Below are 16,147 nucleotides of genomic sequence, written 5' to 3' on the forward strand. Positions count from 1 at the left end.
TTGACTGGGCTTCATGCTATCAAAAGCTGCTGTCCTATTTGATCTCTGCATTAACAGTGTGTGAGGAGGAGCTGCAGCTTGACTCAAGTGTGACATTTACAGCATGCCGGATTAGACCCGCTCCAATCTGATTACAAAATAAAAATAACCTGTCGCACTGAAGCAGTCTTATTTGAATGCTGGGGATCTTATAAGTAAGTAAGCGAACAATGTAAAAGTCAAGGGAACCAGCATTAATTAATGTATAATTTCTAATGGAATATGGATCCCATAAAAATACATTTAAAAGTGTGACATGCGGGCGATCAGTCAGGCAGACTCTATACTCCCTGACGTTATTATAATACACTCACTTGCTTGTGATAAAGTATGTCCTTAGCAAGTTTAATCACAAGTGATTCTCTAGATATAATCAAAACTCATATATACGGTTGTGTGATTCTGTAGGGCGAGTGTATGCAGCAGAGGGGGGTATTTAATTCCAAAAAAAAAAAAAAAGCTTACCTGACCTGTCTATAAAGACCCCCTACACCCACACAGAGCACTGTTTAAAGTGTGGCTCCTCACAGAGTTTACAGCGACTCTGTTGTCTTGAAACCCAGATCTGCTGACTGCAGGTCTGTGTGAGCATCTCCTCCGAGCAGAGGCAGAGTTCCCAATACATCAGGTAGCAAGCGTACCTTTCAGAGGTAATCCTGCTAATGGACTTGAAACTGACAAAAAATAAATAAATAAACTCCCAGCTGCCAACTAATCAATTACTGGAATGCATCAGTCAATGAGGTATAATAAATTCAGAAATCAATGCTTTAAGAAACAGCATGATGCCTGTGGGTTGACTAACAGCAAACTGCAGCTCGGGGCTATTGGAGCTATGCAAAGCAGAGAGATCTTAGACAGCCAGCTTGCTGCAAAGCTTCCGCTTCAAAACAAACCGGACATGACAGTTTTGACAGGTTAAACACACATAGTCATTGTAGTGCACCTTATAGATAAACGTTTTTTTATTTTTTTTTAACCATTCATTTTCATTAGCTTTGATTTTTTTTTTTTCAGTGTGCCCCTGATTATCATGGAGTTAAGGCTTTGATTTAGTTTGTTTTTGAAGTAGTTCAATATATTAATTAATCCAGCCCAGTCTCAGTAAGTACATAGTACAAATAAGGTGGACTGCTGAATATACATGGGGGATAGAAACTTGTCAATGAATTCTAAAGGCTAAATACATTTAGGGCACAATAATGTGTTCTTATATGTAGTTATAAAGCTCTTATAAAGAGACTGAAAATCAGTGCCTAAGACACAAATAAAGTTCAGTGTACACCTATTTTACAGTTGTACACAAATAGAACTGAGATGTACATTGGGCCTCAGTGACTTCGAATGAAATGTCTTTTAGTCCGCTACCCAATAAGAATAAATGCAATAAAATACCTTGCAGTCTTACTTTCCCATATTGATTTTGTATATTGAATCCGTGCATTTCAATATCTGATCCGGGTAATTCAAGTTTATTGGCAGTTTACAGGCAGTCACATATAATTAGCTGGTTCTCCATGGGGCTGTGAGCAGACTCATTCCTTTCCTGTACAATAGGAGCACACGAGACAAACAGACTGGGTTTCTGATCATTGATCCTGCCGAGCAAATATTCATAAATGTAATTTCAAATCAGTTGGAATACTTTCCTGTTATTAGTTTTGGTGTTATTAAATGAGATTGTTTCTGCAGGACTCGGGGTGTAGCTCGGGGCTGTTATTCAAATCAAATAACATGACCTGTACTTGTGCAAGGCACCAATGAATGCCAGCTCGGAATACATTCCCAGACAACTGTCCCATACATTACAGTAGGCAATAATGCCTGGGATGCTTTCTGTAACGAGGACAGTGAATCCCCAAAGTGGTCATTCAGAGACAGAAGCATCACTCGCCAGGCTGAGATCTGCCCTCAGCCAAACTGGGCTAATACTGTTACTGGTGTACCACTACGTCATGCAATTTCTGGGCACAAAAAACAACTGAAACGTTAAGCTAATAACTACTGTATAAACACACAGTATTGTATCATACAGACTTACTGCAAAAAACAAACAGATAGGCAGGCAGGCAGACTGTATTGAATACTTGCTCTGCCAGTACATATCCATGTTTCATAGTTGGAACTGTACAGAATGGCATTTAAAAAATACTTTGATGCGTGTCATAAAGGGCCTTATCCAGCTGATTCAATCATTCTATACTGCCCAACGTTTAGAGCCCATTTGTGCAGTTTTGAAAGATGCACATGCGTTTTTTTTTTGTTTGTTTTTTTTGCTACCAGGTTAAAGAAAGCTCTCATTTTACATGGTTTACTTTCAGGTAGTCTTACACTTCCTAGGTCATTTCATAGCAGTGTCTTCGATGGCAAGCAATGCCACTGATTGAAACGTATGTCAGTGAATGAAGCCACTGGTTGGCTCATGACAGGAATGAAAGTGTTGAAGGATGTGCTGGATGATATACCAGATCTCATTTTATCAATGCTATAACAATTCTTTTAAAACTAAACAAACCCTGAATAATAGTGCACGGCAGATCATTCATTTGTTAGCTATTGAAATTCTGATGCGTTATCTTATCATCATTTTCCTGGGGAGAATGGTTGTATTTTATACTGCAATATAGCCCAAAACCCTACACTGTTTGCAATTAGGGAATATATATATTTTAAAAAAAAGGTCCCTTGCAGTACTTGGATGTTTATTTCGAAGAGAATATATGACCAAAGTCGTATTTGATTCCTGTGTTTTCAACTGTCAATCCAGTGGCCCATCCCAGCTCCATTTGGGTTAAAACATTAAGGGTTTTATTTTAATTTTACTTCTTGTTTTATCTGTGTCTTGAGTCTGCTACCGATGTAAAGGTTGAGGCTCAGACAGCTTAACAGTTATAGGGAATGACCTTTACTTTTAATATGAAGATTTTTTTGTTTTATTATTTTTTTTTGAAAGGCTATGCACGTGATAAATTACATTTTGGTGGTATTCATATGAAATGCCAAGCAATGAGCCCACTGCCAACACCACAACCCCCCCCCCCCCCCCCCCCCCCCCCCACCCCCCCCCCACCCCCCCACCTCTCAACCAGTATGCAAGAAGCTTTCTTCCAATGGAAATGAATATGCAGTGCGATCCCTGCTGTCTGTATTTACAGGGTTGGAGTGCATCTCTATCAGCAGTAACATTATCAAGAGCTTTCCAGCAAGCTTATTTATCACATTCACATCTGTGCCTGCCCAACACTCGTCACTGTCAATCACTGCGCAGTAATACACAGATGATGCTCTCATTTGGTTTAATAAAATCTCTCAGCTTATTTGCACTGCAGACATTACAGCACATAATTGCTGCATTGAGGTGTATGGGAGGCAGTAGCCTGGGGGATAAGTAGAGACTATTGCTCTATGAAGGATTTGTTTCTTTGCCTCTTTCACTCCCTAGTCACTCTTATTCCTAAAATTAATATTGCATTTGAATCCAGCCCCTGCTATTTCTATGCAGCCTAACATCGTTATTACTTATTATGAGGACGTGGTGGAGTCATTTATTGTTAGTTTTATGTCCTGGCTGTCAAGGCAAATTTCATTGGGAGATGCCACATGCAATTTTTAACTGTCACTTAAAACTAAATTCAGCCTCTGAATTAGGAATGGACTGGGGAACATATTTCTCTGGATATTAAAGTGGTTTGGTGGTCCAGCTGACTATAAGGCACTGTCATGGCTGCAGGAAGAGCTGAGCTGTCCACAGCCTGTGCCTGCCACAAACTCAGTGGTCAGCACCTTTATTGCTGAAAAGATGTAAAGGGCTTTGTGTTTCTCGTCCGCAGCATAACCTCACAATGGTCAGGACTCGTAGAGCAATGGTTGTGGACAGTAGAGGGAGTAGGGGGTGGGGAGCTGGGTGGAGCAGCAGGTTCATTCACAAGTCTTAATAAATGCCGTTCTAGACAACAGTTTAAGTGCAGCTCAGAAAGCAGGTCCAGAGCACACAGTTGAAAATGAAGTGGAGAGAGACAGGAGCAAGGCTGTGAGACATTTCTTTCACATAGACAGGGGTGAGGGTATGGAATAGGTTGCCAAGCTGTGCATATCAATGCTGAATCAGTGGGATCCTTGACAAAGTTCTGAGATTAAACAGATACTATACAACTGCTGAATAGCCTCCCCTCATTCATATATTTGTTCTTATGTTCTTTAACCTTCTGTTTTGGAATCCAAGCTAAATGAGTGCTGGTGGTCTCGGATTAACCCCGGCAGGACATTAATCCACATCGCCAGCACAGTTCTGCTTGAGGGAGGCCCAGCACTGAATGGCAGGCAGAGGGTCCAGGTGGACACTGAGGGCAGGTTTGCATGGTCTGATGCAATGGCTTTTAAGATGACTTAACAACCTGTTCATATAGGTAAGTGGACAAGAGGGAATGGTAGTTATAATCCAGACTAAGCCCTGTCGCTGTGAGTTTTGGTACAGTCCAGGACACCATGGAAATTAGAGGACTTATCTCTTGAACCACAAGCGACTGGTGTGTTCATTTTCATTCCGATTATCCAGTTATTACACTGGGGAATGAGACCAGGCTAGACCAAATTACCAATGAATATAAATTATGGATATCACAATGCGGCATTATTTAAAAAACAAATAACACTATAGTCATTAAAAAGTTACAACTAAATTGCCTTTGGGAGCCAATAAAATACCTTGCATAGCAGTCTGATCCACTCCTGGTTTTACTCCGAGTTTAAGATGACACATTTGCACTTGTTACAGATACATTGTTGCTAATCAAGCTGGTATTGAAACCCAGAATGCAGCAGGAGTCTTATTTTCAGTCCTTTTTTCAGCCTGCGGGTGCCAGTTAAAACTTTACAATGCATTAGTAAGACCTCATCTAGAATATTGTGTTCAGTTCTGGTCACCTCGTTACAAAAAGGATACTGCTCTAGAATGAGTGCAAAGAAGAGCAACCAGAATTATCCCGGGTTTAAAACAGGCTAAAAATAATTTAATCTATTCAGTCTTGAACAAAGAAGACTACGCGGTGATCTGATTCAAGCATTCAGAATTCTAAAAGGTATTGACAATGTCGACCCAGGGGACTTTTTCGACCTGAAAAAAGAAACAAGGACCAGGGGTCACAAATGGAGATTAGATAAAGGGGCATTTAGAACAGAAAATAGGAAGCACTTTTTTACACAGAGAATTGTGAGGGTCTGGAACCAACTCCCCAGTAATGTTGTTGAAGCCGACACCCTGGGAGTGAGGCGAGTGTACAGCATTTACCAGCGCTGCTCCCCTTGACCCAGCATTGGATGCAACCTGCAGCCAGAAGTGCAGTGAAAGAAAAAAAATAATAGAATCCAATAACAGAACAATAATTAGGTTTTACATTCACAGCTGGACAGCGTCAATTTCACCAATTAATTTCACCAGGGAAGCGTTAAATCAGATTTATTCTGAATAATTACAGAGTTTAATTGTCATGAAATCGATCATTTATCATTTATCCTAAAGAACTTAACAACAGAAAAGTGCCTGCAGCAGCTTCCAGACCCGTCATCTGCGCTGCTGGGAATGACCTTTCTCTTACAGTCTGGTTAGAGAGAGAACGGATTGCTTTGTTAAACTTGTCAGCTCTTACACATATTACTCATCAATGCATTAGTTAAAAGAGGTCATCCCAGGGTGGGGAGCTGACACAAGACTTCAGAAGTTGAGTTATGGGCCAGGGACAATGGATTGGCCTAAGGTACTGTCCCTGTTTTCCCTGGATCATCCCAGTATTGAAGAAGGTTTTCAATATGCCTTCCTGGGACATTAAACAATCCTGGTTTTTAATCTTACCCTGTTTTTAATCTTATGCTTCCACATCCATGTAGATTATACAGCACCACAGCAATACCAGTACCGTAGGTTGAGCACAAGTTAAATAAGTCAATTTTGTAATAGTAATATTATCAATGCTACCTATTGGGTGACTACAGAAGTTCTAGAGAGTTGAAACTTTTACAATCCCTCCTCCGTTCCGATGTCCCTTTTTTTTTTGTTACCTCCGAGGTGGCAACCCAAGGAACCATACCCAAATACAGCCCAATATTAGTAGACGTTTCGCCATAATATAGAGATATACAAATACAATAATATACACTATATCAATGCAAATACACAAGACAGAGGTTCTGTGCAATGCCAGCCCTTATTGCACAGAAGAGCGCGAGCCAAAATCCATTGCTCATGTTAATTCAAATGTCTCAAACACCTTGCTATAGCCCAGGGGGGTCCAATCACAGTCCTGGAGGGCTATTCCACTGCAGGTTTAACAGGTAAAATTATATAATTAACTACTTCAGGGTCCAGATGGAGGTTTAATTGGTTAAATTAAATAATTTCGACAGGGTTAGGTAAGACCAGGAGTGGAAGGTCCTACTTTGGCCACCCCTATAGCCTACAGCTAAAGTGCTGCATCCTGGTACCTGCGCAGCTGAAGGTCACGTGGTTTGATTACAGCTAGCCTATTGGAGTGAGTTTTTGAACCACAACACAGTGAAGTGATTAGGAAGCAGGAAGCGGCAGTTTGGCATCTGTATGTTGTCTTTCTTTCTAATATCTGCATATTCATCCAAACCGCTGTATTAAATACAAGAACCAAAACGAGAATGCTGCTAGTGCTAAAAATAAAATAGGTCAGAAAATGTAGTATAAACCATGCCATAACAATGTATTATTATCTAGTACGTGTATTTTTCATTGGGATAGTGCTTATTTTCGGTTTGAGTAGCAAATCGTATAGCGGGACAGTTTTATACCTGTTCTCACCAGGGGAGGGAGCCATTCTATGAATCTCGCCGCTAAAAACGCCATTGAACGCCTCCCTCCCTCCCTACCTCCCCCGTCCCCCTCCCTCCGTCCCTCACTCCCTCCCCCGTCCCCCTCCCTCCGTCCCTCACTCCCTCCCCGCCCCTTCCCCCTTCCCCCTTCCCCCTTCCCCCTTCCCCCTTCCCCTATTTTCACAAAACCATATCAACCTGGAAAGGACACTTTTGACATCGATACCCGCCCATGAGAACGTTGAATCAACAGATACCCGCCCCAAACCGACACTGGCCAATCTGGTCGCTGATTTACGCTCCCAGGTGGCGACAAGTTAGAACCCTGGACGATAAGCCAATCAGAGTCGAGGCAAGGTCTGGATCTCTGATTTCTAGTGGGGCTGATTCGGGGAAGAAGTCGGTTTTTAATTTCTTGTGGCAGTGCAAGCGCTGTGGACAGCAGGTAAAAGGTAATTTTAACAGGACTTCGTTGACCAGAAAAGCAGCGCCACGCATTTATTTCGACTGTGACGTCTCGTCGAAGTTTGGACCAGCAGAAATAGTATGTTGTAACACATACCAGGTAAGCGTCGGACGGATGACCGTTTCGTTTTATTGTTTATTTACTTATGCTTTTGCACCTTAGAAACGGTGTTTCCGGGTGGCATCGTATTTGAATTCAGGTGTGTAAACCTCCTAGCTCATTGTCAGTGACAACGTATCTTGCGACAGACAGTATTTAGGGTGGCTTCTCTTTATGTATCATCAAGACAGACACAGACAGGGCGAATACTTTTAAACACAACCAAACCTGCTGGCCCTCGTGAATCGTAACTGACGGGTCGCTAGCGAATCGTATTTTCCCTTTCTTAGCCATGCGCCTTCCTTTGACCAATGAGCTTCATTCGTTTGGATTTATTGCTACCGTCCTAATCGTTTGTCCCTGTGATTCAGAGTTTTTCTGTTTATGATTTTGCGTGATAGTCTGGCGAAACAAGGTAAGCTAAACCGAAGCTATGTAACCCTTATTAGTATCTGAGATACTAGTAATGACGCGATGTTAGGTATAGGTGTGCTTATGTCTGCTTATTTAGAAATAAGGTTGAATCATTTTAAATCAGAGACATTGACAAGCCGGCATGCGATTTATCCGAGTCGATTTGCCCTACCTTACTTCATTTCTTTCCTGATTAGATGAGTAGATCGAGTGCTCTTCCTTGTCCTACCCAAGCCCGATGCAATGTTGTGTGCTCTGCATACTGCGGCGTATTGAAGCAGACCCAGCACAGGCTCACAGCAGCATCTATGTCCCTGGCTGTAGTTTATTGTGCTAGTACAGTCCTCGTAGTTGCATCATATCTGTAGATTTTTGTAATAGACTAGAATGCATATACAACTCTAATTTTACTATCACCCATAGATTTTCTTTGAAAGTAATTGGAAGTGCATTATATTTATTGCAATTTGTTTAATTTTTCTTGCACGATTTCAAATGCACCCCAGCCAGTGTAAGACTACATGTCACAATGCGGTGTGGATTGTAACAAACATCATACTGAGTTTTAAAGTTCCCTTTCAAAGGGGACTTGTGTGAAATATGATGATTGTTGATATTGAAAACAATAAACACACTAATATTATATATAACGTTTATTGACAGTTGACTATGAACAGATGCTGATTTGGTTGAATTTCACTAGATCTCTATACAACTGCCTACTGTTATGGACTGTGTAAAAAAACATATCTTAGTTCTGCTTTCTTTTTTCCCAGTAAAGTAAGTGGATGTGAGAGGCTGCAGGGAGATTTGCAGTGGAGGAGGTAGAGAAGCTGAAAACACTTGAGTTCAATACAAGTGATACATCCTTTCTGGAGAATGTCTACGAGTACCGGACTCAAGGTAAGCAAGCTGGGGCGTAAACAACGAAACAGAAAGAGACATGGGGCTGAACTACAAGGTGAATGCATGTGTTTGGAAAGCCAGCCTCTCATTTGTGCTCTGATGGTTTTGAGAAGGAACGCAAGAGGCACAGAAAGTAAACTGATCGCCACAATAGAGTATTGAGTGTCATTGACCAGTGAGATGTTGGTTTGGCAGTTGAGCGACAGGAACGGCTGTGTTTATACAGGTGTTGCTGATCTTCTCTTTTGTAGAGCTTTCAAGATAAAGGACAATTACTTTTCAAGGTAGTGAAGTGTTGAAGCTTAACCACTTACAAAGATGTGTGTGTTGCTTTTAGAAATGGTGTATTCTAGTCCCTGAAATCTTGTTCATTGATTGGGACAAGTAGTCTTTGTTTTCAGTATATAAGGACTTTTTTTGTTTTGTTTTCTTAATGCTTAGCTCTGTCAAGCAATATTATAATTTCTCGTATTTATGGTCACTTAAAATTAGTGCTATAATCAGTTACAAATGATTCCTCAATTTGACTTCTGAGACGATGCCTAATCGATTCACAAAGGAATGTGATGCATTAATTACAGCACTGCACATCATATAGGAGTCTAGGTCAACTGAGTTTATGCATATTGATAACGGTTTGGGAATGTGGGATTTGCATGCTTTGCCTAAGAGATTGAACAATGTATGTATTTCTGTTTTAAAGGATGCTGTGCAATGCAATCAGTTTTGCACCAGGAGATGTACTTGGAATACTTAACTAGTTCTACTGCTTATTACATTCACCAACATGGAGAACTAAACTTATCTATATTCTAGTACTACATGTCTGTCTTAACGTAACCTATTCACTTAGTAACCTATATTTTATTTGATTGCAATGGTGAGATGTTCTATAAAGGTCTTGGGTGTGATTAATCATGCTAGGTATTGCCACACCTAAGGTTTAACACAGTTATCAGGCACAGGAGATATTAGAGATGATTACTCAGCACCTGAAATTGCTTAAGAAGAACATACTCTTAGTTATGCAAGTTTTAGGCTGCACCCTTTTGCAAAATTGGTGCTCAAGTCACACACAGAAACCAGAGATTTAAATCAGATGGCACTTTATCCTCCCAATGTCAGTTTTGTTAGAATGTACAGGTTTTTTTTTTTGTTTTTTTTTTTTCATGGGTAGGATAAACTATAAAACATGGTAGTTTTATATGCAAGTAATGCAAAGCCTGGGTAAGTCATAATCAATGCCAGTTTCTTAGACTTCTTACACTGCATCAAGTCAGGTTCAAACTTGCAGTTTGTATTCCTGCTTATTCCTTTAAAACTGTGAAAGCCTTGCACAGCTAGTGAAAAATGAAACTGGAAAAACCTGCCTATTCCAGGGCAAATGTTATTTTGCGAAAGCATTTACTGAGAGCACGTTCTGCTGCAGTGTAGTCTAGATAGCAAGGTTTGATGCAAAGGGAGTTGGAATAGTGCTTTTGTAATACAGCAGGAAGGTAAACCACTTTTCGTTGGTCCTGTCTTTCAGCTAGTGTCATTTACGGTGTAACAGTGAGGACAGTAGAGCTACTGGAAAACCTCTTCGAGCTTGTGTGAAATTAATCACTATCCTCTAGTGATCCCCTCCTGTGTAAACTGGCCTTTTTATGCGAGTCCAGGCCCAAGTTCATTTTTGTATTCAGTTGGCATGCTGTCCAGCCCTGCAGAATGAAGGAAACAGATGTGTAACTCCTCCACAGGAAGCCTGTATAAATGTGAAGCGTTCATCTAACATGTCTGCTGGTAGCCAGGATTTAAAGCTCAGCCATTAAAGAGCTTGTTTAATCAGAAGAGGTCAAAACCCCACCTCTCCACTGAAGCTCTGTTGCGTTGGTTGATGGAGCTGCCCGAGACGCTTCAGTTTGCATTTCCGCTGTGCTCTGTGAAACAATGAAAAGTCCTTTTTGGCTGCCTTAATGTCATTTTCAGTTCCTTCATACTCCCTTGCAGAATCCATTGTTGAATAGTTTAATTTCCTTTTACTTTCTATTTTAAGAACACTCTTCCCTATCGATGAAAGAAGAATTGCACTTGTATTCTAGAGCACAGTACACATCTATTGAGTAAAACCATATAGCAAGGCTATCAAAATACATCTGTGTGTGAGCAGTCATTTGGAAACTGTAGATGGTTTTTACGCACCCTCGTGACCGTGTTGAAACTCTTTGGTATGCGTGTGAGTTCTTTCATGTTTTTGTGATTGGAGCCTCTTCAATGAGTCTGGAATGCCGTCACATGTTCAGCAGTTGGAGAAAGCTAGCTTCCTGTGTTTGATCTCTTTCTGGAGCCATTATTAGATATGAATTGTGTTCCTTTTAATATTCGTCGGTCATCGTGATAAGTCAGAAATACAAGATGGTTAATATGCCCGTCTTGCATTACAGCATTTTATGGATCCTTTCATAGAGACTGTGTAAGGTTGGGTAATGTCTGAAAAATGAGAGAACCAGGTCTTCTGTGACCTCTGCCTGTTGTAACACATGCAGTGTCCTTTCATTTTAAAAACGGACTGTGTTTCAACTTTGATACGTGTGTTTCTGTGGTCTGTCTTCAAATCTTTTTGCGCCAGTCAGCCCTGTTTTTGGTTTAATAAGCACGGAGTCCTATTGAAGCATCAGTATTTCAAGGGCTTGGCATGATAAAGACTTCACCACCAGTTCTGTGTTAATAAGCCAAATTTAAAAGGTGTTATTTTAGAAATAAATATTTTTATGACCGTGAAAGTGTGTCACTCTTTGGTACTGAACAGACACCTGTGCATACTCACGAATATACATTCTCAGTCGTAAAACACTAAACGGTTAAACCTGTTGCTATAAGAGCTGTATTATAAATATGTACCTTGCTGAGAAGGTTTTTTCTTTTGTCTGCAGAGATCTGACAGTGAAGATAAATGTGTGCAGGGAGAACACAGAACCAGTCCTCCACGCACTTCCTATGGCAAAAAACAACTTCCTTCCATACCGAAAAATGCAGTTCCGATAACCAAGCCTATATCCCTGGCTGCTTCAGCACAATCTACCAATGGGACACATGCCTCGTACGGGCCATTTTATTTGGAGTACTCGCTGCTTGCGGAGTTGTAAGTAGTTTAGTTTTTTTTTATTTATTAATTTTTTTAAATCTCCATCTCCTGTAAAATGAACCCAGTAATTGTATCATTGCAGTACAAGCTTAAACAAGTTAAAATAAATACATGAAAATAAAACGGGTCAAAACAGAGTCAGTGCTACTTAATAGTAGTACTAAACTCCATAGAGATGTTGGAAATGCATGCTTGCCATTATTCTCAGCGCTCTTCTGTAGTAGCAAATCCTTACTCCTGAAGGTCACAAAATACTTGATTAAAACATTTAATCAAGTTTTGATTTTAAATTTAAAGAATGTGTTTGTTTTTTTATCATCCTGTAGCACCTTGATGATAAAGCAGAAACTGCCTGGAATCTACGTGCAGCCGTCCTACCGATCAGCTTTAAGTATGAGCCCACTTTTTTTTAAATGCAAAAAAAAAAATTTGTGGTGTTCCAAACTAATAACTTATGTTGGGTCCTATGTTGCAGTGTGGTTCGGGGTTATTTTTATCCGACATGGACTGTACCAGGATGGCGTTTTCAAGTTCTCTGTTTACATCCCTGATAACTACCCAGATGGTAATTGTCCTGTAAGTAATTTAAACCGATCTAAACAAAGTGCTCTATTGTTATAGTTATAGACCCTGGACATAGGGGGAATGGGGTGCTTTGGGTTGAGTAAAATACTGTTCGGATGCTGCAGATTCCTCTTGTGCTCCTCAGGACACCATTCTAAACTTTTATAAATCTACATTTTCTATAGCAATAAAACCCCTGTTTTTCTCCTCTTCCAGCGAGTGGTATTTGATATCCCAGTCTTCCACCCTTTAGTGGATCCAGTATCGGGGGAGCTGGATGTGAAGAGAGCATTTACAAAGTGGAGGTCCGTTTTGTCTGTATACTGATTTTGTTCCCCTGGCTCTGACAACCTATTTGACAGCAGAGGCACTGCGTTAGGCTGCAAATTAGCTGATGCTGTCAAAATGCAGCAAGAAAATTTAAATCTATACAGTGCACACTCAAATGTTTGCAAAATGGATATAAAATCTAAATGTTATCTATGCCTACGTGTAAGTAGAAAGGTATGTGGGAGGCTCGGAGTCCATGTTTGGTGTCTTTACTGTATCTTTACCAGCAGACCACTCCCTGCACGGTGTCCAAATACCATTCCAATGTGTTTGCTCCTCTTCTGTTCTCCAGACGGAATCACAATCACATTTGGCAGGTGCTGATGTACGCACGCACAGTATTCTATAAGATACAGACGGTGGATCCCCTAAACCCAGAAGCTGCAGTGCTGTAAGTTTTGTCAAGTTTTCTATTTTTGCGATGATGGTATTGCACACTGTATTAACCCAAATTCATTTATTTGACCAAAAATCAGAACACAAGTTGCATTTATGTAATTTGATACATTACATTTAGGCTTGACTTTCGCGATTTAATGAAATTAGAGTAAGTTACCATAACAATTAACAATATAGTTAAAGAGAATTAAAATAACCGGTAGATTTAAAGTAAAAAAAATGCTCCAATGTAGCCAGTCCTCAAATGGCCCTTAATGAATTAACTTGCAAAGTCAAACTAGGGCCCCCTTTTGGTGACCCACCACTTCAGTAGGTTTGCTAACCTTAATATGTTTCTTCAGTTCTTTTAAGAGAAGTACTTCTAGAACTGCCGGTCAGGCTGTTTTTTAATCCTCTCTTATTTTTGTTTATTTATTTATCTTTTTTGTTTCATTTTACTCTAACATCATATCCATCAACAATAACATATTTGTCGTGTTGCACTGTATTTTGGAAGAAGTACTTCCGGAAGCATTCGAGTGTGTCTGTTTAGACAAAATATTAGGAGGGGGTCTATAGTTAAAGCAAAGGTCTCCTGCATGCAGGCAGGGATATGCAAACACCCCTGTATCATAATCATAAATATCATAAAGCGTGCATTTGATTGCTGTTTGTATTGTGGAATACATTATACTAATGCTACATACAGTTTTTCTCTGTCCTCTCCCCTCTGTTAAATTGAGAGTAACTTGTTGTAATCCGCAGGTATGAAAATGATGTGCAGCTCTTTAAAAGCAAGGTAGTGGATAGTGTGAAGCTATGCAACAGCCATCTTTTTGACCAGCCTAAAATGGATGATCCCTATGCAATCAGGTAGGTAGGTGTGTGTTCATTATTGTGTAACATGTAACCTCACGTTTTCAAGCTGGTGGTACAGTGGGGCTACACCTTGATTACAGTAAATGTCATTTGTATAAGTCTCCATTAAAACAGTTAAACAAAACTAGCTTGTAGTTTTTAAATATAATACATTCTTTCATATTCCTCCTTATCTTGCCATAGCTTTTCTCCGTGGAATCCTGCTGTACATGAAGAGGCAAGAGAAAGGATGTTTACGTTTAAAGTAAGTATTGCTGACAGATTCTGTTGAGGTCCAAAAAAAAAATACTATGTAGGAAAATGAAAACGATCGTTGTGTACTAAACTCTCGTGCATCTGAAAGTTTGCTCTTCTCAATTATGGATCTGTATAGGAGATAGCACTCCTTTTTATATGGAGTTTTCATTGAATACCAATTGAACTACTGATGGGGTACGTGAGAACCCTTTTTTAGATCAATTTTAAATGAGTAGACCCCTGTGTAGGTGCATGCACATATAAGGTGGGGAGTGGGGGGGGAGAGAGAGAGAGTGTCTTTAGGGTTTTAATGTTGTGGTGTTGTGTACCTAGAGAAGGCCTGATGAGCACCCCAAAGGCATGCAGGTGTCGGGCTTATCGTGGGTGAAGCCTGGATCAACTCAGCCCTTCAGTAAGGATGACCACATTCTGCAGGCTTGAGCTCTTCCAAACAGCTTGCTGTCCGCCACTTTCTACTAATGGGAAGGAGGGGCGGGGGGGACCAGGAAATCCGTGAACTCTAATGAATTGATACAATTTCTTGTAAAATAATAAACATGTATATATTGTCAGATTCTTCTTTTAATTGAGTTATGCAAACATTAATTGCATGGAACATCCTAATGTTTTGTTTCCAAGTGAACCGGCATTAAATGGCTTGGGATGATCTGGATCCAAGTAGTAGATATGAAATGGACTTCGAACCAAGTGAATGGGTTTCAGACTGCACAGGTTCAAGTGGAACCAAGGCATAATGTGCTAGGTGTTGCAATACAGTTATTACAGATGGTGACAATAATGGTGACTATTTAATTAAATTCAGAAAGTCCGTTTTGTTAAATCCTGTCGTAAAGGTGTATCAATCTTAAGTCAATGTTTTGTGTGTATATGTGTGTGTGTGTGTGTGTATTTATATATATATATATATATATATATATATATATATATATATATATATGCAGAAGGTAAATAGAGTTTAAATATGAAGCTTGATGTTAAATTGTTATAATTTAAACATTTCACACAGAAGTGTTTTTGCAGCCGTTTTACGGTTTTCTTGAATGCAGTTGTTTTGGGTTTCTTGTGTGTAAATATGTTAGCCGGCTTATTGTAAATAACTTGTTTAATAATTCTGTATTTAGCACTTTAGGGTGATTTACTGTGTTGGGAACTGTATTCTTGACACAGTGGTGGTATGTAATTTATATGAAGTTGGATTTGTTATTAAAGCACGTAAGGAAAGCAAGGAAACTATCTGGGCTGCCTGTTATTTTTATTTAACACTATTTAATTCTGAACGGTGCATTGTAAACACATTTGTAATCAACACTGATGCTTTCATCTACTGACCACTTAAAGCGAGATATTGATTACTCTTGCTTTTGGTGAAATTGACTATCAATGTGACCATGTGTGTGTTTTGTAAGTGACCTATCTTTAACAAAAACTGTAACAAAAAAAAAATCTGCAAGTTGTCTGCTATGTTTTTTATATATATATATATATATATATATATGTATTGCTGAAAAAAATGTGAACAGTAAGATGAACTAGAAAAGATGTGAAGATTGAGAGTCCAGTGTATGAGAGATTCAGTAAGGCACTCTGACCAGTACCACATTGTTAGGAATAGATGTGTATCCAGTAATTTGTGAAAAATAATGAATGGAAGGGGTAAGCAACTCTGCTTCCAGTTCAAGCCAATGCAGGACTTTGTTGTAACCAGTTTCTTAACTAATTAATTGACCCTGCTGGAAGTCAATTAAAATAATTAAGCACCTGGTTCAAATAAAGCCCTGCAATGGGACCCGGTGTTCAGCAGAAGTGGTCCCCGCACTGCAGTACATCAGAGCTGTGCTTCATTTTCATTACTGCACTGT

The 16,147-nt window shown here is 39.8% G+C and overlaps 1 protein-coding gene across 3 annotated transcripts; it reads left to right on the plus strand.

Annotated features, from left to right (window-relative positions):
- The first annotated feature begins 7,192 nt into the window (after nt 1–7,192).
- aktip (akt interacting protein) lies at nt 7,193–15,521 on the plus strand. Of its 3 annotated transcripts, none has more exons than XM_034040338.3 (10): nt 7,193–7,435; nt 8,626–8,752; nt 11,668–11,876; nt 12,206–12,270; nt 12,355–12,455; nt 12,660–12,748; nt 13,066–13,164; nt 13,917–14,024; nt 14,214–14,274; nt 14,601–15,521. In XM_034040338.3, the coding sequence occupies exons 2-10, from the start codon at nt 8,729–8,731 to the stop codon at nt 14,706–14,708; spliced, it is 864 nt and encodes a 287-aa protein (XP_033896229.2). In that variant the 5' UTR covers nt 7,193–7,435; nt 8,626–8,728; the 3' UTR covers nt 14,709–15,521. The 3 variants fall into 3 exon arrangements, with proteins under 3 accessions (XP_033896229.2, XP_058848857.1, XP_058848858.1); XM_058992874.1 differs by having other exon boundaries at nt 8,631–8,752; XM_058992875.1 differs by lacking the exon at nt 7,193–7,435 and adding an exon at nt 7,762–7,850.
- The last annotated feature ends 626 nt before the right edge of the window (nt 15,522–16,147 follow it).

This window comes from Acipenser ruthenus, chromosome 19, assembly GCF_902713425.1.
Source record: "Acipenser ruthenus chromosome 19, fAciRut3.2 maternal haplotype, whole genome shotgun sequence".
Lineage (NCBI taxonomy): Eukaryota > Metazoa > Chordata > Actinopteri > Acipenseriformes > Acipenseridae > Acipenser > Acipenser ruthenus.

Excerpts from the sequence above, each read along its gene's own strand:
- aktip (XM_034040338.3), top strand. The coding sequence starts at position 8,729 with ATGTCTACGAGTACCGGACTCAAG. Across the intron at positions 13,165-13,916 it reads AACCCAGAAGCTGCAGTGCT|GTATGAAAATGATGTGCAGC; the intron begins GTAAGTTTTGTC and ends TGTAATCCGCAG. Across the intron at positions 14,275-14,600 it reads AAAGGATGTTTACGTTTAAA|AGAAGGCCTGATGAGCACCC; the intron begins GTAAGTATTGCT and ends TTGTGTACCTAG.